The 27,707-nt window shown below is 43.0% G+C and overlaps 1 protein-coding gene across 2 annotated transcripts in view; it reads left to right on the forward strand.

The window, feature by feature from the left end:
* Positions 1 to 7,009: 7,009 nt before the first annotated feature.
* GABRB3 (gamma-aminobutyric acid type A receptor beta3 subunit) overlaps positions 7,010 to 27,707 on the forward strand; it is a 96,999-nt gene continuing 76,301 nt past the window's right edge. Inside the window, exons 1-3 of one of the 2 annotated variants that reach the window (XM_008065147.2) lie at positions 7,010 to 7,100; positions 8,483 to 8,488; positions 23,920 to 24,140. In XM_008065147.2, coding sequence (XP_008063338.1) covers positions 23,935 to 24,140 — 206 coding nt within the window. In that variant the 5' untranslated portion in view covers positions 7,010 to 7,100; positions 8,483 to 8,488; positions 23,920 to 23,934. Of the gene's footprint in view, positions 7,101 to 8,482; positions 8,489 to 23,919; positions 24,141 to 27,707 lie in introns of those variants that run through there. The other variant, XM_021715849.1, reaches the window with a different exon arrangement.

A 27,707-nucleotide genomic window follows, 5' to 3' on the forward strand; every position in this document is an offset into this window, starting at 1 on the left:
TAGTTCATTTGGGGCCATGAGAGCAATCACAGGAGCCAGCACCTCAGGGTTTTCCTTGGGAGTTCCAGCTTCTCTGACTGTAGTCTCCATTCCCTTCACCCTCTCTCCCGTCATGCTACTGGGTCTTCAGCCTGCCCTCTCCCTCCTTCTAAGATCAGTCTCTCCCTTGGTGTCACCTTCTCCAGCTTGGTTTTCCAGGTCTCAGAGTCCTGTCCAGGTAAGGCTAAAGGTTTGCCTGGGACTGCATTAGACCTCCTTGACTCCCCTTTGAACTGCTGTGAAATCCCAAGGGAGTTCACTACCCAATATTCAGTTTTCTCCCCTGAAAATTGTCGTGATAACAACATAAACCTTGGAAGGCAGTGGGAGTGATGGGTGTGAAGTGCATGGCATGACTCTGGACATGAGTGAAGCATCTCAGGGACCAACAGCCCTGGCACAAGTGCTCATTCCAAGCTCATTGTGCTTGGGCTGCTGAGGGTAGCTGGAAAAAGCTGTGCAAACTTGCTGACTGGCCTCACTACAAATGCAGTCACAGTCTCTGTTGGACACTCAGAACTGCTCAGCATTTTGTTTTGGTTTTGTGCCCAATTATCTCTAAACATAGAATTGGACTGTTTTATCTCACAATAAAATAACCCCTTTGCAGAAAATTCAGAAATTGCAAAACATTATTAAAGACTAAAATTAAAAACCCATGATTCCACCCCTTCGAGATTGCTATAATTCTATATTTTCATATTTTCATATATTTTCATATCTATTGCTCTATAGCTATCCTCTGTGCATCAATTTATGTATCCATCCCTTTATCCATCTATTTATCCCTTCTTTCCTCTATCTCTAATTTCATGTGTACACACAGCCTTGGATTGGTCCTGCTTTCTTCTATGGACTCAGAAATTTTTTCCTTTCTCCTTATTAGCTCACTTTTCCTAAAGCAGCTGTTATGAAGCTAGCATGTCTCCTTAAGCTACCTCCATTCATGCTTGTCTTATTTAATTCCTGCTTTGTAACAAAATACCACAGACTGGGTAATTTATAAACAATAGACATGCATTTCTTACAGCCCTAGAGACTGTGAAGTCCAAGATCAAGGTGCTAGTAGGTTCTGTGTCTGTTGAGGGTTTCTCCTTACTTTCTAGATGCTGCCTTGTTGCTGAGTCCCTGCTTGGTGGAGGGGAAGAGAGAAGAATCCTGTATCTTCTCATGGCAAAAGAGACACAGGGGCAAAACAAAACATCAGCTGGTTCCCTCAGCCCTCTTATAAGGGCACTAATCCCATTCATGAGTGCAGAACTTTCATGACCTAACCACCTCCCATTGGCCCCACTGTAGTGATGAGGCTTCCACGTGTGACTTTTGGAGAACTGACCCTCACCTTGCCAAAAGACCCAGCTTCTGGATCTGCCAAGAACATACAGGGAGAGGAGCAGATGGTTCTGTCACCTTCACGTCTATCCAGACCCTCTGTATTTTCCCTCACCTCTTAGCTTGTTCATCCTGCTCTGTTTTCACACCCACATCTCTGTGCCTTCTCCAGGACTCCTCTCCTTCCACTACCCCTCCCCAGCACCACAAGCTCTGGTCCCTCTCTGGCATCCGGTCCCTCGTTTTCATTCTGAAGTTTCTTCCTTCTGTCAACCCACCTGCTGTTCAAAATCCCAGCCACTGTCAGTTCTTTCCTTCCCCCAAGGAAGGAAACATATTTTCCATATTTGAAATGTTCTCTCCCTTGTAGTCCTGCCAGTGCACCCTTGGGCTCAGTCTCCTGGGTCCCCAAGTCTAGGACCTCTTTCCACACACCTTGTCTCAGGTTTTCTGCCACATAAACTCTTGGCTCTCCAAGATTCCTGCTGCCTGGTTTTCCTGCTGCTTCCTCATAGTTCTTCCTCAGTATTTTGAATTGATGAAGCTTCCTCTGTCCTTTTAGTGGGATCATAGGGTTCTCACTCTACACTCACCCCACGGTTATGTCATCCATGCCAAAATCACCACCTATTTTAATTTGGGAGCTTTAGATTTTCCTCTTCCACATGCACAGCAACTACTCCTCACTGCCTTGTCCTGGAGGCATCTCTAAATCTCTGTGTGGACAGCAGAGCATTCCTATAATAAATCATTATTGAGCTTTGAAAAGAAAGGAGATTTTTGGCTCATGCTACAACATGGATGAACCTTGAGGACATGATGCTGAGTTGAATAAGTCACAAAAGGATATGTCCTGTGTGATGCCACCCAAATGAGGAACCTAGAGCAATCAAATTCATAGAGACAGAAAGTAGAATGGCAGTTGCTGGAGGCTAGGGGGAGGGGGAAAATGGAGACTTGGGGCTTAATGGAAACAGAGTTTCAATCTGGGATGAAGGAAAGCGTTCTAGAGATGAATGGTGGTAATTGCACAGCAATGTGGATGTACTTAAGGCCTCTGAATGGTCCACTTAAAGATGGTCAGGCTCATAAATCTTGTTGTCTTGTTTTGTTTTGTTTTACCACAATTGGGGAAAAAGAACTCAGCACGTTTTTTCTTCTCTTTGGATTCGTCAACTTCTGGACTAGTGTGGCCTCTATACTAGTCTCCGTTCTGAGGAAGCCACTGGCACTGCTTGGTCTTCCTGACTAGGAGCCGGGGAGACAGGTGTGCACTCGGCTTTCTTTCCATCATCTGGGCAGCACTTCTCTGGGATCTTGCCCTTCTTCACTGTAATATAGCTCTTACCTCAGCCTGAGTTCTTCCATCTCTTGCTGACGACTGCCTCTTCACTTCACTCTATAGACTGCATCCCAATTTGTCTTCCTACAAATTGAAGCAAAAAAAAAACCAAAAAACCTACTTCTGTAAAATGCCTGCCCTTGACACATGCTTATCTCTTTACCAGGAAGTAATATACTTTCTTCTTTCTATGACAGCAAATTTAGATACATGATCTGCACACAGAAGAAAACTAAAAATGGATTCTATACCTAAAAGTGAGAGCTAAAACTATGAAACATTAGAGAAAAAAATTCCAGGATGAAATCTTCCTGATCTTGAGCTCAGCAAAGATTTCTTGGATATGACATCAAAAGCCCAAGTGATAAAAGGAAACATTGATAATTTGGACTTCATCAAAATTTAAAACTTCAGCTCTTTGAAATACTGTAAAGAGACTGAAAAGCAATTTGGGGGAAAATATTTGCAAAGCATATAATTGACAAGGGATTTATATTCAGACTACATAAATAACTCTTATAACTTAATAATAAGAAAATCAAATTTTAAAATATATTTGCAAAGGATCTGACTACACATTTCTCCAAAGAAGTTATATGAATGGCCGATAAGCAAAATAAAAGAGTTAACATCATTAGTCATTAGGGAAATGCAACTTAAAACCACAGTGAGATACAATTTCATACCTGCTAAAATGGCAGTAATAAAAACAAAATGGAAAATAGCAAGTGTTGGTGAGACTGTGTAGAAATTAGAAACCTCATTTATTGCTGGGAAGAATGCAAAATGATGCAGCTTCTTTGGAAAAACAGTTTGTCAATTTCTTACGCTATTGACCATATGAGCCAGTGATTCCATCCCTAGGTATATACCCAAGAAAAATGAAAACACTTGTCTACTAGGTACAAAATGCCACGTATTGTAGGATTTCATTGATCTGAATTGTCCAAAAGCAGGAAATCTATAGTGGCAAAGGGGATTAGTGGTTGTGTAGGAGGACAGTGTGAACAGAGTCACTGCAAATGGGTGAGTGGTGATGGATGTGCTCTAAAATTAGACTCTGGTGTTGGATGCACAACTTTGCAAATTTGCTAAAAGATATACTTGTACCCTTAACAACAATCAAAATATTTGGCATATAAATTATACCTCACTGAAGTTGTTAAAGGATAGATCTTATTATTTATTAAGACATTATTGAAATGTGGAAGGAATTTTTCAGTATATTCTTAATTTCAGCATCAAGCTTGTAAGATAGTTCTGTTTCTGTTAACAAGCCACTATCTATGGGAACCCACATCCATACACACACCATCATGCTGAAGGTACAGGAGCAAGGATAAGTTTTCATGGGAGATGTTAGAGGTGATTTTAATTTTCCCCATTTAGCTTATTCTTAAATGTTCCTGCAAATCCATAGATTGATACTTTCTGGGAGGCTCTATCACGTGCTGACATGTTTCTGAGATGGAATTGTTCTCACTGTTGACCTGTGGAGTGCGTGAGTCTTCTGTTCCTCAGCCTTGTTGAAGGCTTTCTCACTTGACTCCCCAGATTCCCCAAACACAGTCTCGTCTCACTGTTGCCTCACCATCCCTCATAGGCTGTAGCAGAATGTTAGTCAGTCTGGGCTGCCATAGCAGTCCGCCACAAACTGGGTGGCTTAAACAATAGAAAGTTATTAGCTCAGTTCTGGAGCCTGCAAATCCTAAATTAAGGTGTTGGCAGGGTTGGGTCCTTCTGGGAACCCTGAGGGAGAACCTGCTCCAGACCTCTCTCTTCTTCTGGTGCTTTGCTGGCAATCTCTGGTGTTCGTTAGCTTGTAGAAACATCACCCCATCTCTACCTTCTTCACATGGCGCTCGCCCTATGTGCACGTCTGTCTTGAAATGTCTCCTTTTTATAAAGACATCAGTTGTTTTGGATGAGGGCTCACTCTAGCGACTTTATTTCAACTTAATCATCTCCATAAACACTTTATGGCCAAATAAGGTCATGTTCTCTGAGGTGCCAGGAGTTAGGACTTCAACATATTAATTTGTAGAGAAGGCAATTTAACTTGTAGCAGGTGGCTACCTCCATTTTCCATGTGATAGCAAGACAGATTTTCAGTGCAGACCCTCAAATGTGCAATGCTTCTCAATGCTTTCCAAAAACAAATTTTCTCATTAGAGCCTTTAATCCAAGAGTGACTAATACTGCCCTTCTCTCTGGTCAGAACACCCATCCCTCCTCCCACCCGGTGAGCCCATTGGCCTAGAATTCCCTTCCTTTACTGCTTTCCCTGGGTATCCTCAACCATGACTGCTCCAGGAAACCGCCTGCCTCCTCACCAAGTCTCCTTCTATGATAGTCGTACAGAGGCCACTCAGTGTCTGCCTCTCACTGGATTCCAGAAAGCCCTGCTAAGGCAGACACTACCCACTGTCAGCAACATAGGAAGTGCTCCATAAATACTTGATGACTGAGCAGAAAATAAAGGATTTGCAACTTGGGCTTTGAACATTCTTTTGTGGGACTATGATCAAGATCCTGGCAGGGTCCGTTCTCTTTGCCCATGTATTGACCATGGTATGTAGTAGGCCATCAGTAATGTTTGTTGAATGAATAAATGAAAAAGTAACAGAAGAGCGAGAAAGTTTACACCTTGGATTTCATACTAAGGTCTCCTATGTGGCTACTTCCTTGTCAGAACCAGGGGAGTGAACTTCCACCACAACACACACACAAACACACACACACACACACACACACACACACACACCATCATTACATTGACAGAATGTGCTAGGTTGCACGTTGTTTCTATCATGTCCCCTTTGTTCAGGGGAAATGCAGATGACAGTGGCATTGACCGCAGTAGGAGTATTGCTCCTGCTCAGAGTTGAAGACTGCACTTTGCCTGATGCCCACAGCTTCTCTTTGTGGAGCTTTTTCTGGGCAAAGTGGTTCTGTCCTAGAGGACTGAGGCTGCCTGACAGCTGTGCTCAGAATAGGCTGTGAGGTCTCTGATGGCTCCTAGTCTCTCTGTCTTAGTGACTTTTCTGTTTTCTGGCATCTCCCAAGTCTGAGGCTGTATTTCAGTGGCATTGGAGTCAGACTCCCACAGCCCAGGTAGGGTGCATGGTCGTGGAAAAATGGAGAACAGCCGCTTGGTAGACTGCTGCACAGGGGCTGCACATTTTGGAAAAAGATAAAGTCTTAGGTAGAGAAAAATTGTGCTGGTCCTCGGGTTAACCTTCCTATTTGGGGTGAGGAACTGACCGAATGGGTCTTGGAGGCAGAGTGCAAGAAGGCTTGAGGGTGGAGGTGTCATTTGAGGGCTCTCTGTGGTGAGACAGTACAGATGGAAAAGGACTGTAAGATGGTGAAGATGTGAGGAAGGTTAAGCAAGCAGAGGAACAGACAGACCCAGAGGGACCCGGACAGATGGACTGAACTAGTGGAGTGCAGAAATCAGCCCAAAGCTGGGGTGGGGTGCACCAGCCACTGTTCGTGGTTTACGTGATGGGGCTGTTTGAGGAGAACAGGTCTTCAGTTCTGGAAATGATGTGCTCCATGCCAGGTGATTTGCAGGTGCAGGACAGGTCACTGTCAGGAACCTAGAAGGTGCAGAGTGAAGGGTTCTGGGAAGCCCCCAGACATGGAGGGACCATCTAAGGGGAGGAAAGCCTGCCACTGGGCTGTGCACACGTTCCTCTGTCCTGCCTCAGATATGAGCTCAGAAAGAGGTGGGCTGACCTGCAAGGACTAGACACTGTCCCAACAAAGTGACGTGAGGCAGGAGGGCGGCTGTGGGCTGCCTAACCTGATATGAGGTAGTAAGGACACTGGCCAGGCGAGGGTAAGGGAAGAAAGGAAAAGATGGACCTTAGAAAGATTTTGATGAGAGAAAAGATGGGGCCCCAAGTGACGTCTGAATATAAATGCATGCTACCTTGTGGATGGAGTCCATAGCACATATTTTCTTTGGCGAGGCAAATGACATGGATAAACAAAAAGAAAATGTGAAAATGTTGAACAAATAAGCACAATAATTGAATGAGGTGATAAATAAGTACATTTATTTAGTGAATGCTTGTCCATCGATGGTAATCGATCTGGCAATTAACACAATGTTTACAAATCCTGCAGTGTACCTATGTGTGGCTGCTGTGGTGTGTGTGTCTACATACGTATACACATCCACGGATGCAGATGGATGAAAGCTGAAGATACATGCAGGACGGCAACCAGACTATTTTTAGTGTGAGGACAATAATTCAAAGTGCTCTTTCCATCTCTCATTTCTTCTCAGGCTGTGCAGGAGCATCACAGCTAGGAGTCAGCTGCTGTGCAGCTAACTCCGCTTGGAGATTGGTTGTTTCCTGTCCGTGAGTTTGGAACCGTCTGTGAGTGTGTTCCAGGACCCTCGCACATACAAAGTCTACCTGGACCCAAACCCCAAAGTCAGCTCTGTGGAACCTGCATATATGAAAAGTCAGGCCTCCGTATTCTTTGATTTTGAATGCTGTATTTTGGTTGTAGATGCAGAAACCATGGATTTAGAGGGCTAACTTTATTTGTTTTAAAAAATTGTTTATGAAAGGACCCATGAAGTTCCAATTCATGTTGCATTTCCTCCTGTTCCTCATTCTTGATGCCACTTCATTGCTGCATGACACTCTATGTTTTGCTGTCAGCTGTCCTCTGTCACAGCCAGGGAGGCCAAATGGCACCTGGCACTGGCCCTGCCATGACCTGGTGGGCTGGTGTCAGTGCTCTGTGTGGCTCACAGGCACTGTTGACGAAACTGACTGGAGTAAATATGATCACCCTGTTGGGTCCAGAGGCTTCAGTCAGGGACAGTTGAGGGGCAAACGTAGGATGCTGGAAACCTACATTCTGACTAGGAGTGTGCATTCCACGGGAGAATTGACCCTTGTGCTTCAGTGTCCTTGTCCCTGAGTGTAATCTTGGAACCTCAGCTCCACCAGTCAGTTCCCGTTCCTCTCCTCTCCCTCTCCTGCCCTGTACTGGCCAGTCCCAGATAGAAGGCATCCCAGAGAAGGCGAGGCAGAAGTGTGAGTGGCCCTGTCAGCAGCACCTCCAACATGAGCTTCTCTGGGAGGTCACAGCAGCAGAAATAAGGTCTGAGTGCTGTCTCTCAGGTTCATGCTCTGCATGGAAAGTTGATCAGATCATTCGGGAAGGTGCATTTGAGAACAGGTAGGGTGCTAGGGCTCTTTACAGATGTCTGCCACTTCCCATACTGTTCTGTTTAACCTTGCTCCTGGACAAGCCTGGGGAACGGTGTTGACTTTAGGCAGAGCAAAGAAGAGACAGCCAAAAGGATTGTAGGCTTGTGGTATCACGTCCTATATGTTTTAAGTGACAAGAGCTTCACAGCTTTAAAGGTGAATGCAAAGCATGTGAATCATGACTGATTAAATTACCAGCCATTAATTAGATTGCCAGTTATAAATTATAAACTCTCATTCTGATTAACACAGCCCCTAATGAATTGACCTCTCTGCTTATGTTACAGCTGAATCTGGCATGCACAATTTCATACTCAGGGGAAGGAGGGAGTGGATCTGCAGATCCAGGCATCAGCTTCACAGTGGTTGGATCTTGGCTATGTGGTTCCTGCAAAGGAGTGAGAAATATAAAGGACACTTTGAATTATGGTTCCCACACTAAACATAGCCTAGCTGCTGTCCAGCTTGAGGCAGCTTACATGTAGAAAGAAGATCTGTATTTTAATATCCAACATGAGCACAGAATCAGGAAAATGTGCAATTAACTTGATAGTTGATGCTTTAACAAGAGCCTTGGTGAAGAGAGACATTTTGCTACTTCAAATAGCCATCTGGGTGCTATGTAGCCAAACCCACAGTTCTGCTCATCATTCCTTTGAGCTCATTTGAATATGAATAGTGTCTGATATTATGTTAAAGTTTAATAGTACTACAGCACCCAACCAAGGGAATGCCTTTGCTTTATTAAAAGAAATGTTCTTCCTTTTGAGTAATTTTATAATCCTTGTTCATTTACCAACTTCCAAACCAAAATATGACATTGTTACAACCAAATTCATCCATTCACGATTCCTGTTGGCACTGTAGACGTTTTACCTTCTCTTCATGAAACCTAAATCCTTCATCTGCTGCATGATATTTGCGCATCAGCACTGAGAGGGATAAGTAGAAACATCTGCTTACATTTATGAGGAGCAGATATTAGAAGAATTAAAATAAACATTACCATCATCCAACAGCATAAATAAATGGAATGTATGAGAATGTCTGACTATTGTAAGAATAATGGATTTCTGTATGCATATACTATCTGAGCACACCACTAAATGAACAAGCTGTATGATATCAAAGTATCTTTTAAGAAATTATATAAATAAGCAAGCACAGTTAGAGCGTACAGAATGCATCAGTGACCCCTCAGCATCCTCAGGGAACTGGCTCCAGGACCTCCTGTAAATACCAAAATCCAAGGATGCTCAAGTCCCTTATAAAAAATGGTATATCATTTGCATATAACCTATACTTATCCTCTTATATACTTTATATTATCGCTAGATTACTTATAACACCTAGCACAATGCATATACTATGTCATAGTTATTATACTGTACTGTTCAGAGAATAATGACAAGGAAGAAAAAGTCAGTACATGTTTAGTATGACACACCATCCCTTTTGTCCCAAATATTTTTTATCTGAAGTTGGTTGACTCCATGAATGCAGAAGCCACGCATATGGAGGGCCGACAGTCTTGTGAAATATTTTTTTCTACTTGCAATGTTTTGGAAACCACTAGTCAGTGTGGAGTTCATAGCGCACATGGGGTTGAGGGCCATGATTATTTATGGCATCAGGCCCTGTATGGAGGCAGGTGCCTGTTCGGAGGTCATCCTCAGGCACCTGTGAGCAGCGTGCCATCTGCAAGCTAGTGATGCCAGAGCCGTGACCTCAGTCTTCCTTCTGTCATGGCAGACACTGACATGGAGTTGATGGATTTTGTTGAGACCCTTTTGGTGTGCAGCAAGACTGTATTGGCATCTGCTAGGTCCTGGAAACAGTGGAAGACTGTGTTCTTGTACCTCACCCAGAACAGACTCTCCCAGTCCCTAACAGAGCATGGTTGGGCTGTTCCTCTGTCTGCCTCCAGCACAAGTGTGGATGTTATCTAAATACAGATGGTGGAATTTAGGAAATACTTTCCTGATTTTGATGAAGTTGAAAGGTTTAAATCAAAACAGTGACCAGAATATGCACTAATAGCACAAAAACTGATTACAGGCAAAAATCAGAACCGCAAATAGAAGTTTTAAAAAAGACCAGTGCTGGCCTTGCTTAGCTCCTTGAATTCTAGCTCAATGGAACTGGGGTGTGTTTTGGAACTGGATTAAGGAACAAAGAAAGAGAAGGCTAAAGATGACAAACAGACTACAAAATAGAGCTGTCAAGAGAACAGTTGGCTAAAACATCTGCACTCACAGAGGCCTCTGGCCCTCAGATCGAAGTGGAGTCATCAGCTGTGAATTTTATTAAACATCTTAGGAATGAACAAGAGCATCTTGGAAGAAAGGAAGGAGGAAAGAAGCAGGGCTCACTCTGAGGCAGTCTGACACCTAGATCTTTATGGGTGGTGCCCACCAGTCTGGAGCCCCCAGTGGAGCAGGCAGTGGAGCAGAAAGGCAAGAATAGTGGGTGTCCCAGAGGCTTAGCAGAATCCTTAGAACAGGCTCCCAACCCTGCGACATCTGCCTGCATATTGAGTCAGATGAGGACACAAGAGTGCCCCTTGAAGGTCACCGTGTGTCTTTGTTGGGAACAGGCTGGAGAACAGGCAAGCCCCTGGTGGGCTGAGGAGGGATGGGGACATCAGTCCAGAAAGATGGCCAACTCCAATTCTGAAGAGCTCTCCATATAAAGTTACTAGAGATGGCAGATAAACTATAATGCAAGTCATTTAAATGCATCACTTTCACAGAAAAATAAGAGAAGGCCCCGGGAGCCACAAAAAAGGGAAGAGATGCATTCAGAGGAAAGGTTAAAAATGAAAGCATTGTAAGCTACATTTGGAGGTTGGAAGGTCTAGGGTCATTTGCCCTTGGTAACCACATGGAAGCAGGAGACTAGGAAACCAGGAAAGTCCGAAAAGCAGAGGGCTGAATTTGAGTCTCCCTAGGGCTTGCACACACAAAGGGCTACACAGTGGAAGGATGCTCTAGTATAAAAATCCCCAACCATGAAAGAGAGATAACAAGGGAATGTATCTGTCTCACCCAGGCTTCAGATAGCCAAGATGTCTGCCCTAAGAATTTGTGTCATACCCCTTTATTAATCTGCATTTGAGGTTTGACTTTAAGCTACAGAGAATTTTTCACTGGAATTGATGTAAGTTATCAACCACTCTGGAACATCTATGAGAGCACACACAGATCTTTTCTGAAGGGATACGCAAACAACCCAAGTTACATGGAACCACTACTCCCTTATTCAGCAGACATTTATGCACCTCCTCATCTGTTCTAGGCATTTCTGCTGCAGACACATTTGTGAACTAAAGAAACAGATATCCCTGCACTCATGCAGCTGATGTTCTAGCAAAGGAGAAAGAAAAGAAAACATAATAAATAAATCTGTCAACTAGAGTAGGATCAGGGTGAAAAGGATGATAGGGTGCAGTGACTGCCACTGCCAAGAAAGTCTCGTGGAAAAGTGAATTTGAGCAAAGATTGCTCAAAGCGAGGAAGTCAGCCAGAAGGTTGTTAAGACAGAGGAGTTTGTGACAGAAGGAGCTGCAAATGCAAGGTAGGGGCTTGTCTGGGTGACAGTATCAGGAGATGAGGTCCAAGAGGTGGTAAATGGGTAAGAAAATGTCAACTTGGGCTTTAATTTCTGTGAAGCGGGGAGTCATTGTACAGTTTTGCACAGTGGAGCAAATGCTCTGGCTTATGTTGTCAAACAATCTCTCCCGCAGCTCTGATGAGAACAGGACCCTGGATGAAGAGGAGTGCAAGGGACCCGTGAGGAGACACCTAGAGTATGGATGGGGAGAGAAGGTGGGATTGGTAAGGGTTGCAACCATACCAGTGATGAGGGGTGGGAAGACCTGGGTCGATGTTTAATATGGACCAGCAGAATTTCAGACAGATTCATGGAGGAGAGATAAGTGAAAAATGACTCTGAGAATGCCATCGATTGACGTGGGAAGAATGCAAGTGGACCAGTTTTGAGGGTGACATCAGCAGTTCCATTTGGATGTGTTGAGCTGATTCTGGAGTTTGATTTAAAAAATTGGTTAGAGATAAAATTTGGAGATGCTAAGCATGTAGATGGAATGTAAAGCCATGAAGCTCGAGGGGGTTACCAAAGGAGTGAGTGCTGATGGAGAGGAGACCTAGGTTTGGGTGAGTGAATTGGTAGATGCTGGTACAGATGAGGACCCCTGGGGTTCTTCAACATTAGGAAGCAAAGAAAGAATTGGCAGGAGCAGCAAATAAGATGGACCAGTTAGATAGAAAGTAATGCAGGAGAGTGTGTGGCAAGAATGGTGGAGAGTCTGAGATTTTGCCCTGCTTGCAAGCTAACTTCTTGCCATAGTTTCACGAATGCTGGAAGAAGACATGAACCTCATGGGTCAGAGACATAGAACAGTTTACTACTCATAACTAGCCACAGAATTTGTGGGGCTCAGTACAACAGGAAAGCACTGGGCCCCTTGTTCAAAATGTAGGAATAAAGTGCCATTACTCTCCAATTTTGTGGTTAACACTTTTGTCTCTCCCTTCCTTGGCACTGTGCTTGATTCAGTGTAGGAAAGCTTCTGTTGTAGGATCATTTTGGCTACGTAGGCTTTGATTACAGCATCACAGAGGATAGGACTGCTTTATGCAATTCGATGCAGAGAATGTCCATCCTTTTTTTTTTTTGCTGAGATTAATAGTAATTCAGAAAACAACTATCAAAAGAATATTTTTCAGTGATAGGCAGTACACTATTGTTAATGTTGTCATTTGTCTAGCAGCAATAATCTAAGAAGTTCTGGGTAGAAACCAAAAATAGAAATGATCTCAGAAATGAATGAACTTGCTGTCTAAAAATAGCACATCTTCTCAGACATTGAAAGTATTTTAAAATGTGTGACATCACTAATTCACATGATTTGTCTTTGAAGTGAGGAAATCCATTGATAAATCCTGATCTAGAAGCATTTATATATACACTCAAAGGGCAATTGGATTCTTACAGTTTAAGTGTATAGGAAGGATCTTAATTTAAAACAGAAATTAATTCTTCCTGTAAATGAAAGGGAGTCAAAGCAACGACATTAAGAGAGACTGCTACTGTAATGACGCTCACTTATGCCAAATTTCAAAAATGATTTGTTCTGATAAATAAATGCCCTTGTTTCTGTTTAAGCATTTTTGCCTTGTCTGCTTTCTTGAAGGGATCCAGAGAGAAGTAATTTTAAGTGATACTGAAATTCCACATGAATTTCAGTTCAGCATATCAAATAATGCAAACTCTAAACCACATCACCCAAGAGCTGATTGTCATTGTTTACTTTGTAGCCATCTGCAGGCACTGTGCTCTAGCAAGGGAAGAGAATGGATGCCTGGATTCTAAACCTGGACAAATGCTGCACAGCCAGACTGTGGACACATCACTCACCAGAGGCCAATGTCATGTTCTCCCAGCTGTTCAAGTACTTTCAAATATAAAGAGGTGGACGATGCTTTGTCCAAGTAATATGGATGTTTTCCACAGCCAGTTCTCGGGGCACCTGTGGAAGAATAGTATATTTTGGAGCTATTACATTCCCTTTTGGAAGCCTGTTCTTTGAAGATAGCTGCAGGAAAATAAAACTATGGATCTGATTAGACACACACACACACACACACACACACACATATTTGCCTGTAACATATAAGGTCTGGGGTATTTATTGAGTATTGCTCAAATAAGCACTCATTTAAAATAAAGGAGAATATGCAATGACTTCCCCGTTTACCTGCACATTCTGGAAATTCATTCTTGCAGTATTGTGTAGATTTGGAATCTCTGTAAAACAAATGATCATTCCCTGTATTCTTCTATTTAAAAAAAAATTTTTTTTAAAGATGGGTACAATTCAGGGTTAGGTATACAAATGGTCATTGTGCATGTAAAGTTGGGTCCTCACTTTGGTCCCTACTTCACCTGCTTGGATATTAGGTACACTTATTGATGAAGTGTGCCCACCCCTCCCCTGACATTTTCCCACTATACCAATCCCTTTCTTACAGTATTATGGTAAATGTTCAGGGTCCGCTTATGAGTGAGAACGTGTGGTACTCAGTTTTTTGTTTCTGTAATAGATCACTGAGTATTATAGACACTAAATCCATCCAAGTTGCTGTGAAGTTCATAATTTTGTCCTTCTGTATGGCTGTGTAATAGTCCAACATATACATGTACCACATTTTAAAAATATAGTCCACTTTTGATGGACAGCACAGTTGGTTCCATGTTCTTGCAATTGTGAATAATGCTGCAATACATATGTGTGCAGGTATCTTTTTCATAGAGTGATTTGAGTTGCTCCGGGTATATTCTCAGAAGGGGGATTGCTGGTAGTATGAAAGGTCGATTTTTAGATCTTTTAGGAATTGCCACACTGTTTTCCACAGAGGCTGTACTAGTTTGCAATGCCACCAACAGTGTAGAAATGTTCCCTTTTCCCAGCATCCTCTCTAGCATCTGTTGTTTTTGAGTTATTGATGACGGCCATCCTGACTGGCATGAGATGGTATTTCAGTGTGGTTTTAATTTACATTTCTTTGGTGATCAGTGAAGGTGAGCATTTTTTTGTGTGTATCTGTTGGCTGCTCATGTGTCTTCTTTTGAGAAGTGTCTATTCATATTTTTAATAGGGTTATTTGGACTTTTCCTTTTGGCACATGTGAGTTCCATGCAGATCCTGGATGTTAGGCCTTTGCCAGATATACAGTTGGCAAATATTTTTTTCCCATTCTGTGGGCTGTCTCCCCACTCTTATGATGGTTACTTTTGCTTTGCAGAAGATTTTCAGTTTGATGAGGTCTCACTTGCCTATCTTATCTTATGGTATGGGCATTTAGGGTTTTTATAAGGAATTGGTTGCCAGTTCCAATTTCCATAAGGGTGTCTTCTACATTTTCTAAAGTTCTTATACTTTGAGGTTTTCCATTTAGAACCTTGATCCATTTAGAGTTGAGTTTTGTATATGGTGATAGGTAGGGGTCTTGTTTTTTTTTTTTTTTTTTTTTGAGTTGGAGTCTCACTCTGTCACCCAGACTGGAGTGCAGTGGCCGCTCCTGGCCACCGCAGCCTCGACCTGCTGGGCCCCAGCGATCCTTCCACCTCAGCCTTCCAAGTAGCCAGAATTACAGGCATGTGCTACCACGCCCGGCTGATTTTTTTTATTTATTGTAGAGAGGAGGTCTCGCTGCCCAGGCGGGTCTCGAACCCACGGGCTCAGGCAATCCACTCACCTCAGCCTCCCAAAGGCGCGGGATTACAGGTCAAGCCACCGAGCCCAGCGGGGTCTTGTTTTAATCTTCGGCATGTGATCAGCCAATTTTCCCAGCACCATTTACTGAATAAGTAATGGTTCTTCTCTCCCCAATGGTTGTTAGTAGAGGCTTTGTCAAGGATGAGTTGGTTAAGAAATTGAAGCTTTGCTTCTGGAATCTCTAACCTGTTCCATTGGTCTATATGTCTGTTCTTGTACCAGTACCAGGCTATTTTGATTATTGTAGCTTTATTTTAGAGTTTGAAGTCTGAAATTGTGATACCTCCCGCTTTGTTTCTCTTGCTGAGGATTGTTTTGGCTATCCGTGTTTGTTTATATTTCCACATGAATTTCTGTATTGTCGCTTCCAGGTCTGAGAAGAATGATGTTGGCAATTTAATGGGTGTTGTGTTAAATCTGTAGATTGTCTTGGGTAGGACAGGCATCTTAATGATGTTGATTCTTCCAGTCCATGAGCATGGAATATTTTTCCATTTGTTTGTGTCACCTTTGATTTCTTTGAGCAGTGTTTTGTAGTTTTTGTTGTAAAAGTCTTTCCTGTCTCTAGTTAGGAAGGTACCAAGGTATTTCATTTTTGTGTGACTATTTTGAATGGGATTATGCTTTTTATTTTGGTGTCTACCTATTTGTTGTTAGTGTATAATAATGTGACTGTCTTTTGCACGTTGATTTTGTACCCTGAGACTTGCCAAAGTCCTTTATCAATGCAAGCAGGTTTTGACAGATTCTCTTGATTTTCGAGATATAAAATCATATTGTCAGCAAAGCAGGATAACTTGACTTCCTCTTTTCCTGTTTGGATACCTCTGATTTCCTTCTCTTGTCTGAGTGCTCTAGCTAGGACTTCTAAATTATGTTGAACAGGAAGGATGAGCGTGGGCAGCCTTGTCTTGTTCTGATTTTCAGGGGAAATGTTTCCAATTTTTGTCCATTTAGCAATATGCTGGCTGTGGGTTTATTGTAGATGGCTCTTATTATTTTGAGGTATTTTTCCTCTATGCCTAGGTGCTCAAGAGTTTTTTATCAAGAAGGGGTGTCGGATTTTTACCAAAAGCTTTTTCTGCATCTAATGATATAATCGTGTGATTTCTATTTTTCATCTATTGATGTATTTAATTACATTTATGGTCTAGTGGTTATTGAACCAGCCCTGCATCCTGGGGATGAAGCCTATTTGATCATTGTGGATGATTTTTGGGGTGTGTTGTTGGATCTGATTGGTTAGACTCTTATTGAGTATTTTTTCATCTATGTTCATCAGTGATGTTGGCCTGTAGCCCTCTTTTTTTGTTAGATCTTTACCTGCTTTGGGTATCAGTGTGATGACAGCTTCATAAAATGATTTGGGGAGAATTCTTTCTCGATTGCTCAGAATACTTTCAATAGGATTGTAGAATTCTGTTGGAAAGTGGTCCAGGACTTTTTTTTTTTGTACTGTATTCTTCTATTTAACCCACAGCATGCCTGAGGTCTGGACTTAGATCCCACATACTCTAGAGACCATGGGTAAGCATTCTTCTGGAATGCAGTTAGGCAGTCCAGCTCATCCTCTACTTCATGGTCATGGCAACATCACTGAACACACTCCAGCCCTCACTGCTGCTGCTGCTGCTGACCTCACGATCCGCTTCTAGACACGGAAGATTTTTAGAAAATAGTATCAACAGGGCACTGTGACTGAATGAATGTTGGTAGTTAGGGTGAGAACGAAAGCAGAGTCTGCTATGTCGTGTCTACTTCTGATTTAGTTGAGTGAGTGGGTGGGGAGCAGACTTGGGGTAGGGAGATAATGAGTCAATTTTGGACATGCTGATCTTGGGTTGCATGTGGGTGTTTGCATGGAAAGGCTCAGATGGCAGCTGGATGCACTCGTCAGAATCTTAGGAAAGTGGATTGGAGGCACCGACCGAGGAATAAAGACCTGGAGTCTGCTCAGAAACGGAAAGGGAAGATGCTTCTCTCCCTCAGCTCCCTGGCACCTGGCCTGGAAGAATAAGTGACCTCCCCCAAAGAAGACAACAATAGAGCACCAACCTATAATTAAAGGAGGTTGTAGAGGAGACATATAGTAAAAAGCTACTTACATGAAGGAGCCAGCAGAAAAAAAGTTTTATGAAAAGAATCAAGTGACCTGATACATTTCAGGAAACAGGCTGTGTCTGTGTTGCACTTAGACACTGAGTAGAAGATGGAACTCAGGCTTTGAGAGGCCCAGGGTAAACCCTGCTTCAGATAGCACTGAGGTTTCTGCACTCAAGTATGAGGCGTGTTTCTTCTACCTGTGTTTTCGACGAATAGGGCACATTTTTCTCTGTGGTCTGGTGTGTGCTGACTGTGCAGCAGTGAGTTTGGGGCCAACTGATAAAGAGGGTCCTCCCGATGGGTGCTGGAGGGGCTTCTTTCAGGAATGACTGGCACTGCTTTGGGGTAAGGGAAAAAAAGTATAATCTTCCAAATGCCTGCTGTTAAGTCCAACACTGTGCTAAGCACTGTTCGTTCAATGAATGGCTACAGCACTTTTGCAGAATGAGCCTTTTTAGTCTGACTTTTACACAAGAGTTTGCTGAGACTCAGAGCAATTAGGTAAGTTTCCCAAGTAAGGCACAGGGCAAGGGAGCCGGCCTGGTGAGGCTGATGCATTCCGTTCCACCATACCCTGCGACACTGGCCGACCCGCATCTGTGTGGAGAGCTTATGAACCAAGGGCATCTCTCTTACATCCGCCTGGCTCTCCTAGGCTCAGGTTGATTTCTCCCATTTCTTTGATGCTACCTCTGACTGTAGGTCAGGGCAATCATTTTGCTTTTCAAACTTGCTTAACTCCAGAAAAGAATCTTCTCATACTTATGGGAAAAAAATGTACTTTCAAAATGATTCCTATCCTAGGCAAATTTTTCAGAGGACTTCAGGGACCTGTGAGACTTCTAGTTTTCACCACCACTTCTGGGTTGCATACAGAGGTGACTGGCTCATCTTCTGAATAAGTTTAGTATCTAGGTGGATAAATGCAAAACCCGGACTCGTCCTTTTGGCAGATGTAAAGCCTGTGAGAAGACTGGAAAATCTCAGTGGCCTGCCTCCCTATTTGGACATGAGCCTCCTCTCCTGCCAGCCTTAGCCTTACTGAGATGACTCTTAAATATACAGTTTTGCACTGTTGTGTACTTGATTCGGCATGTCGCTCTCTTCCCAGTGCCTTGTGTTGAGGACTTCAGAATGTGTACCAGGTAGTTGTCACAGGTGCAGTGGCCACATGTAAGAAAGACCCTGAGGTGGCCCCCATGCTTGCCAGGCCAGTAGGAGGCCGTCTTCAGACTTAGGCATGTTTCATTCCACAGCTCCTTCTCTTAATTACTCTGATTATTTGGGTTGATTTTCTTTCACCCTTAGATTGTGAGCTACTTAAAGGTACTCATTCTGTCTTCCCTCTCTGTGGCTCCCTAGCACCCAGCCTGGTTCTTGGCCTCTGGTGGATACCCAATGACTCCTTGAAGCAAAAGGGAGGGAGGAAGAGAAGAAAGGAGAAAGAGGTGGATCATGCTTTATGATTAAACATCACCTTATAGATTCAACCAATGGAAACCCAGATATCATCCAAGATTGTTGTGGGAAGAGAGATGGTTTTCCTGCCATATATTTATTTTTAAGTCACTGAATAGAATAGACCAGAATTTTCTAAGTAAATATTGTTAGTAGAAGTGCCAAGATTCCCTCACCAAAACGTTCATTTTAGAAATGTCTGCAAAGGAAGTCACCATCACCTAGGGTTTATGTAATCTTCTCATAACAATTTTCCATCTTCCCTGACCTGAGGACAACTTACCTGCAAGGTTTTCTATCATAAACTTGCTGAACCAGATGCAAATACAGGTTTCCTGTGGTTTTCACAGCTGCAGTTAAATATTTAAATTTAGTTTAGAGATTGCACCTCTTTCTTAGGGATAGTAAATTTTTTCTTCATTTCCTGTGCTGAGGAATCTACTCAATTACTTAATTGTAGAATAATGAGCAATATTTTCACTTTCAAATATGTATTCTTGTCATTTTAATGCGATAAATGCCCAGAGATTTGCTCAAGCAGGAGGAAGCTTTATATATATATATTGAAGTGCAGTCTAGCTGAGCAGCTTGAATTATGCACCTACAAATGAACTGAGGTTTCATTTTGTCTTGTTGTTGCTACTGTCTGTAACTTACGTATAGTGACTTGCAGGTGGCTCGTATTCTGGAATGCCTGCTCCCCGCTTCTAGCACTCAGGGCTTCTCCTAGGCCTATGGGGGCCAGCAGTACTTTCTCCAGTTCCTGGATGTCTCACCTAGGATCCAAGGCTTCCGACCTTCTCATGAAAGAACTTCAAAATCTGGGTTAAAACATAGCAACCTTATTTGTCATGTTAATTTTATTGGGAGAATATTATGACTTACAAGTTTATGGAACTCCATCCACTACTGTTGCTTCCACCTCATAAAGACAGTTTGAAGCCTTCGTGTAAGAACAAGCACCCCAGTGAACCTCGGTGTTTCATGCTGACTGATTTCTAGCTTTTGATTTAAAGTGAGAGACATGTGACTCTTCCTTTCACTTGAACATTTAGAAGTCATTGTAGAGTTATTAATTTGTCTAATTTCAATCTTGCTGGGTCTCAGAGGATAGGAAGGCTCAAGAAAAAGGTGTGAGGTACGGGAATGGCCCATCAGGGTAGCAGTCAGAACACACAACATTTATCAATTAAATCTGCAAACTGTCTCCTTGGGGCTGTGCTCTGCACTTTGGTTCAAGCCACATCATGCCAAATGAGAATCGACAACCTTTCTGGGGTCTTCTGGAGAAAAGCATACTTTTACATGCTCTTCCCAGTGCCCTGTGCTGAGGACTTCAGACTGTGCACCAGGTAGTCGTCACAGGTGCAGTGGCCACATGTAAGAAAGACCCTGAGGTGGCCCCCATGTTTGCCAGGACAGTAGGATGCCGTCTTCAGACTTGGGCATGTTTCATTCCATAGCTCCTTCTCTTAATTACTCTGATTTTTTTTTTTGGTTGATTTTCTTTCTCCCCATAGATTGTGAGCTGCTTAAAGGTACTCATTCTGTCTTCCTTCTCTGGAGGCTTGGATGATGCCATACTTCCTGCTATTCCCGGTGAAAACCATCTCTTCATGACCTGACTCTCAACATTCAGAGATATCCTTTCAGACCACCTCCTGCCAAGCTCACTCCACTTTATGATACAGAACTGTTCGCTCCCTCCAGTAGAGCTTTCATGTGGAGAGCCAGACTCAGGTGGAGGTGGCCCAGACTTCACAGTTTAGGGGTTTAAGTGGGTGGAGAAAGCAGAGGAGGAGCAAATAACTCCAGCTTTTTACACTTTTGTTTCTTCATCAGTATGGAACAATAATAACAATAACTCTATCTTGCATTTAAATGAGATGAGTGGTAGCATAAGGCCCAGTGTGTGCTGAGAGCTCACTGCTGCATGTCACACGGCAGCAGTGTGGCTCCCCCAGCAGTAAAGTCCTCCATCAGCTGCACAAGAGAACAAAGGGAGGCTTGGGCTTTTCCCCCACCCCTTTCCCTTCTCCCTCAGTTAGTTAGTTTCTCTCCCTAGAAAAGAAGCGGGATGTTGATTTGTGTCTCCAGTGATGTCACTGCCATACAAGGCAGATCAGGTGCAGTGAGTTTGGATTTAAATACTATTTTTTCTCTCTCTGTGACCTAAACTCTTCCCTTCAATCCACTGGATTCACCACAATAAACACCCAAGACCCAAACTAAGAGGTGCTGCTGATGGCATGGGGAGTGACACAGTCCAAAGTAAGACCTCAATCCTGACCTTTCAGGCTGTGAATGGTAGAGGACCTTCCAGGGCCCACTGAGAAGGGTGCTAGACTTCATGACTTGGGCAGAAGGCTGCAGGGGAAAGGAATTAAAGAAACAGGTGAAACTATTTTATTTCAATAAGTGTGTAATTCGGAGGATGATATTTTGATACATCTTTAGTTGCTACTGCTAATGCACCCTTTTACTGGGCACCACAGCTTTATGGGTTTCCAATGCTGTGGTCACCATCAGTACAAGTCCCTGGTGATGGAGGGACTGGGTTTGTGCGCTGTGAAGGCGCGTTCTCATCCTAAAGTTATGCATGAACTTTGGACCCAAGGGCTTGTCAGACTTTCGTCTCACCCACCCACAAGTGTTCTCCACTCCACAGAGGCCCTGTGTGCCATCCATCTACCCATTTAACTCACCATTGCTAAACTGAGCTTCCTCACACATCGTTTGGGGTTTTTAAATACAGGTTTAGTCATGATTCAGGTTTTTCAAGGGCAATATATCAAAAGATGGCTGCCATTGAAAGGATAGTTTGTTCTTCATGGTTCCCCAGAGAAGAGTGGGTGTGCACACCATGGTAGAGGGGTCGCAGAGGGAGGAGGGTAACTGTGGGTGAAGGTCTTTATTGTAGTTGCCATAGGAAGGAATGGCAAGGCAGGACGAGTAGACTCAAGACTGGCTAGTTTAAATGCTTTCAGGGCTCTGTGCCATAGGGTGTGTTTCTAGTTGTTGAATACCCAGACTTGGGGTAGTGCCGGTAGATAGTGGCCTCCGAATGTGAGAGTCCAATAAAAGAGGTGTTTGGAGTGTGGATACTGGTTTGGTTGGTTTGCATATGAAGGGTGCACTCCCAGGAGAGGTGTTTGCTCTCGTTAGGAAGCTAGCCCTGGGAGGAGCCGTCCCTCCAGGGTCTGCAAGGCCCCCAGATGGCATAGCATCAGAAAACAGTACGAAACGACACCATGAATGCACTTCATCATGTCTCTCTGCTACATGAAACTGTCAGTGGCTTTCATTGGCTGTGAAACTGGCATTCAAGTTTCCACCTTCCAACCAATGCTGTAGGATCCAGCCTTGCCCACCACTCCACACTTTTCCCCCGTGAATCCTGCATTCCAGCAAAGATGCATTCTGCAAGATTTCCCAGCAGTCCTATAAAAGCTACGCCCTGTGTGTTTTTTTATGTCCTCTACCTCCTAGCTAGTTAGCCAAGCCCCATGTTTAGTGCCACCTGCTTTGTGAGAATCTTTCATTGACGGTGGTGAGGATGCCCATGGGGAAAACTAAGCACAGAGCTCTGCCCAGGGAGATGCTGAGAAAAAAAATCCTGTTTTTTCTCATCTATTCAAATGCTATCTCTCCTTCCAGTCACAGGTGGAACCGTTCTAAAGGTCCTCCAGATCTCTGGACCTTTAGAAAGGTTCTACATGTGACTGGAAGGAGAGAAAACATTTGCCTTTCCCTCTCTTCTGATTTTTATGGGCTTTACAGCTCAAAAACTTACATTGCTTATGGTCATTTAGTATGTATTGGTTTTATCACTCCTTTCTGCAGTAAGCACCTGAAGACAAGTTCATGTCCTCAGTTTGTCAATCCTCAAGTCTCTGTTCTAGCACTCTCGAGAGAAGTAGTAAATAGGCGTTGTTGGATTAGCAACACCGAGAACTGCCCTGTGAGGTGGCCAAGAATGAGCTGTCAGAAGATCTGTGTCCAGGGCGGCCTCCTCAATTGATTCGCCATGCACCTCTCTCCACCCACAGAGTGAAGACGCTTGCAGACAGACAGGATCTTAGAGTGTGTAAACTGAGAAAGTGCCTGTGGGGACCGTGGCAATTGTTTCCTTCCCTGGTTGAAAAATCTACCTCCTAATCTTTGGTTTTTCAGCTTGAATTCTTCTACAGTGGGCTTGAGAATGTCCTGTGACTATCACCATGTTTTTAGACTTAATCATTCTAGAATTGAATAGTGACTACTCCTCAAAATTGAATTTCTTTTTTTTTTTATGCCCAGCATCTGATTTGCCTTTTCTCCACTTTCTTCTCACTGAACTACTTTGCAAAAAATGTAAAAGTAGAATCACCTGCCCAGATATTTGCTTATCTTGCTGGCAACCCCATGAGCAGCACCATGGCTCTTCGTTCTCCCACCTCCCATATCCTCCTTTGGTTCCAGGCTCCCATTTTCCCCAGACTAATATGTCATCATCTCCAAGTGATTTTATGGCCCAGTTAATGAGGAAATCACCATGGCAAGCTGGAAGGAAAATAAATTGTGACAGATAGGGCAGAGAGGCCTCCCGATGGGCCATTGAGTCTCCAGTGGACATTGTGGAAGTCTTGTGTTTACAGCCCTCAAAGAGGGCAGAACCAGAGGAAAGTGGCTTAAATGGCAGAGAGAGAGAGAGAGAGAGTCTGCAGATAGACCTCCTCTGTTGTGGGGGTTGAAGTGCCTGTCTGCCTGGTGGGAGATGGAGGATCATCTGGGAGTACAATCAAGATGCCTGCCAGCAACCTAGTTTTACAACACCTTCATTTTAATGTAGTTATCTCTTCAATGGCAATTTGTCTGATCTACTTCTTACCAAAGTAAAGCAGGATTTGCACACATGACACATTGATTTATATGCGTGCAAAAGCTAGTATTTGCATTCACAAGAAAGCATGCACTTCTTCATTCTGTGTGTAAAAATGGCATCCTTTCTCGGGGATAGTCACTGTAGAGTGTAGAGTTCAACCTGAATGTGGCCATTCATTGAAGAAACACACCTTGTGGCTGAGCACAAACTAATGTTCTTTCTTTCTTTTTTTCCCTCCCAGGATTATACCTTAACCATGTATTTTCAACAATATTGGAGAGATAAAAGGCTCGCCTATTCGGGGATCCCTCTCAACCTCACGCTTGACAATCGAGTGGCTGACCAGCTGTGGGTGCCTGACACATATTTCTTGAATGACAAAAAGTCGTTTGTGCATGGAGTGACAGTGAAAAACCGCATGATCCGCCTCCACCCTGACGGGACAGTGCTGTACGGGCTCAGGTCTGTGTGCCTCTCCAGGGCCAATTTTGCAGTTGCATGGTGCATTGGTGTTGAACTTGCTACTTGAGCAGGCTACAGTAAGTGAGGCCTTGTCTTCAGACTAATTAGGAGCCATCTGTGAAACACTTGGAGCTTTGCAGGAAAAAAAAATCTCATAACCATAAGATTTGGGGCATTCCTGTGACTATAAATAGTCCCCGAACCGTTAAAAAGCAGCCTCCTTTGGACTGATGGTGTAACTGGATTGCCATATCTGAGAACACAGATTCCCTCAGGATGGATTTCCCATATTATAGCCACAGAGGCCTGTAATTAATATTGCCCTGACACCGCAGTGGCTTTAATAAAGTTTTTTTCTAAGCTTTTTGCACAGTTGAAAAAATGTCTGTTGTGCACATTTTCAGGTATAGTCTCTACAGAGCTTTACTGAGGCAGTGCCACAGATATTGATGGAATGACTAAGAGAGAGGCCCTGATGAAGAATATCTCTCCCAGGTCTCACAATGTAATTACTCAAATCAGGAAACCAGGCTGCCTTCCTGATCCCAGAGGAGGAAGCCCAGGGCTTCCCTGACTGCCCTGGAAACCGCCAGACCTTCCCATGCTCTCTCACTGCTGGTGGTCAATTATTTTGAATATCCCTTTGCCCTTCTGTGTCTTGCACTGATTTCTTTTTTGTTTCATTTTAGAATAGGGGTGTGTGTGTGTGTGTGTGTGTGTGTGTGTGTGTGTGTGTGTGTGTGTGTGTCTTGATTTCCTGGCCTAAAAGCACTCAGAGATTTGCTAGCAGTGACCCACAGTTTCGAGAAGGTCACATGGATAACTTGGAAAAAAAGATTTACCTCAAAATGTTGTGAGTCCAGAGTCTCTGAACTAAGAATCCAATAGCTATAAGTAAAATCATAACAGTATATATTTAAATTTATGCCACTGTGATTTTGTGTGCCTCAAAATGTGCAAAGGGAATTATTCAACATAAATGTTGAATGATTTTCTCAAAACCATAGTTCATAGAAAGAAAGTTGGGATTTTTGCAAAATCAGATGTTTTTAACCATAAGACCAAAATAGGTCATGCATGCCATGGTGTTCCTTTAAAAAGAGTCTAGCCTGGCATTTATATTTGAGCCTGCAAATGAGAGATGTGGTTGTGAATTCTAGAGGTTCTGTCAAGTCCATCAGCTTACAAAAGATCACTCAGAAGTCTTGTGGATCTGGAATGAGGAGGCTTTAATTATCCCCACCTGAAAAAAACTGGAGCAGAAGAAGCTTGATACGTGCGCATGTTTGTGTATGTTTGTGTGGTGCATGGTGTGTAAGTGGTGGTGGTGCATGGTATGTGTGTGGTGTGGTGTGTGTGTAGTATGTGGCATGTACATTTGTGTGCATGTGTGTGGTGTGTGTATGCTTGTGTGTGTATAATGGAGGGAAAGCAAAAAGAGGCAAATATCAAACAAAAATTAATCTAGTACTTTTTGGTTGCATAGTCAAAGCTTGTTATTTGAGTTTTCTCCATTTTTATTATTTCATTCTTTATTTTCCTGCCAGGAGTAAAATTTGCCACTATGTCTCTGTTAAAAGCAAAGAGCTTTAATTCTGTTAGGACAGAATTAAATCACACATATAAAAGCTCTGTAATAAATGTCCAATCTCTATTTGAAAGTGTTAGATTTCAGGTAAGAAAGGAAATTTTAAAAATGTACAACTTTTACTAACAGTTGGCCTCTAAGTTTATATGTAAAAGTTAAATAATAAAATAATAAGCTAAGGGAAACTTTTAGTAATAAAATGTTCAAGTGTGGTATCAGTACACTGCTTAGCTCTTTATTTTGAATGTCATATATTTGAAATAATTTTTCAGATTTACATAAACTTGGATGAACTGTCATAAGGCAAACCTGCAAACTACAGACTGACTTCCATATTCTGCATATGCTTGGCAACTATGCTGTGTCTTCTGACTCCTTACCAACTTACTTTTCTAGACATTTTTGCTTTTAAAGTGTGAGCTTTGGGACAAAAAGCACATTAAAAATTCAAAATGTTGATAATTTTGTTAAACTCATGTTCACACATACTCCTTGCTATTCTGTGTAAACTGAAGTACCATTTATGTACTCTATATTGTTGTCTTAGGTAAAAATGCAGTGTGAGGTTCACATGGGTCAGCCAACCTCCATTCCTCTCAGACCCATGCCCCACCTCCCTCCTCTGTGTTTTTAACCATTGTGCCTGCTGGATTATGTTCGTGGCATTGCAAGCCAGGGATGGGCTGGCGTATGTAGCCCTAGCAATGCATGGTGTCCTTTGGTGAACAGGTACTATGGTCTGAGCCTACAGGAGGCCTAGCACAGCTAAGAACACGAAAGTCAAGTTCCGCGTGGTGAAAGGTTTGCAGAGAGCTGGGAGTGTTCCTGCTCTCCTGCTTGTAAGACACTGCTAAAGAAGGTCCACCCAACAGAGGTTACGTTCTTACTACCTGTGTGCTTTAGATACGGGTTGGACTGGCCCAAGACCTTCAGATTAGATTCTCTCACCTCTGGACCCTGGGACGGGCTCTCACCAGTCTACCCAGCAGTAGCCTAAGCTGGTAGATCAGTACCACGTAGCTCCTCTGGTCTTCTTTTCTTATTCAAGCCCAGCCATTGCAGGAACAGCATCCATGAGGGTTTTTGCTTTCTCTAGGAGAGATGTAGACCTTTGACTGGAGATGAGCTGTCTATGACACAGGTTTGTATGTCAAATCAGCCTTGTTCTGGAAAATCATTAATCCTTAACTCTGATGATTCTGCAAAAGGAGTAGATGACTTCTCACAGAGATGCTTGAGAGATAAAAGGTCATCTAAGTCATGAACCATTTTTATATGACTCTTGTAGTCCTTTGAGCTTGAAACTTAAGTCCATGCTAGCTTGTGCTCACCAGCTTGAGTTCAACTGAGAACAGCAGTGACCTGAGCCCCTTGCCCAGGCTCCAGTTAAGCATGTGAAGGGAAAGACTGCTCTGGATACGGTGTGCAAACCATCCTAAAATAAAACATGAGTTCTTTAAGTGTTCTTTGGGAAATCAAATGTTAAGGAACTAGAAAAATTATGGCTAAGAGACTCACAGGCCTTAGTTTTATCGCATTCACTGCTTTTCTGTTTTCTTTGATGCCCTGAAGTGTTCTTCTGTCTGTGACAAGGTGGCATCATCATCCCTCTTCCTGACTTTCTCTTTTCCTTTCCTGGCCCTCACTGAACATCTCACCTAGCACCAGCAAGTATGCTTTGTCACGTGACCTTTTTTCATGCCATGCATTTTGTATCTCTGGGCCATTTATCTGATGTGAAGAAATGGTAAAGTGAGAGTCCCACAATATTATTCAGTTTGCTCCAAAAAGCACTTGGAAGTCTTAGGCTGAGTCATCAAAACAAAGTAATTCATATATTGTTTGAGAAGCTTATTGCAAAGTCTGCCGGAAAATATACTGTAATGTTCCCACTTGTGGCTAAAATTTGCTTAAAATTATCATAGTTGTCATTCTTAGACCTAAAAGATTGAATGCAGTATTAACATACAGCTAGAACT

Source organism: Carlito syrichta, unplaced genomic scaffold, assembly GCF_000164805.1.
Source record: "Carlito syrichta isolate Samal-C Ts95f unplaced genomic scaffold, Tarsius_syrichta-2.0.1 Scaffold103323, whole genome shotgun sequence".
Classification (NCBI taxonomy): Eukaryota; Metazoa; Chordata; class Mammalia; order Primates; family Tarsiidae; genus Carlito; species Carlito syrichta.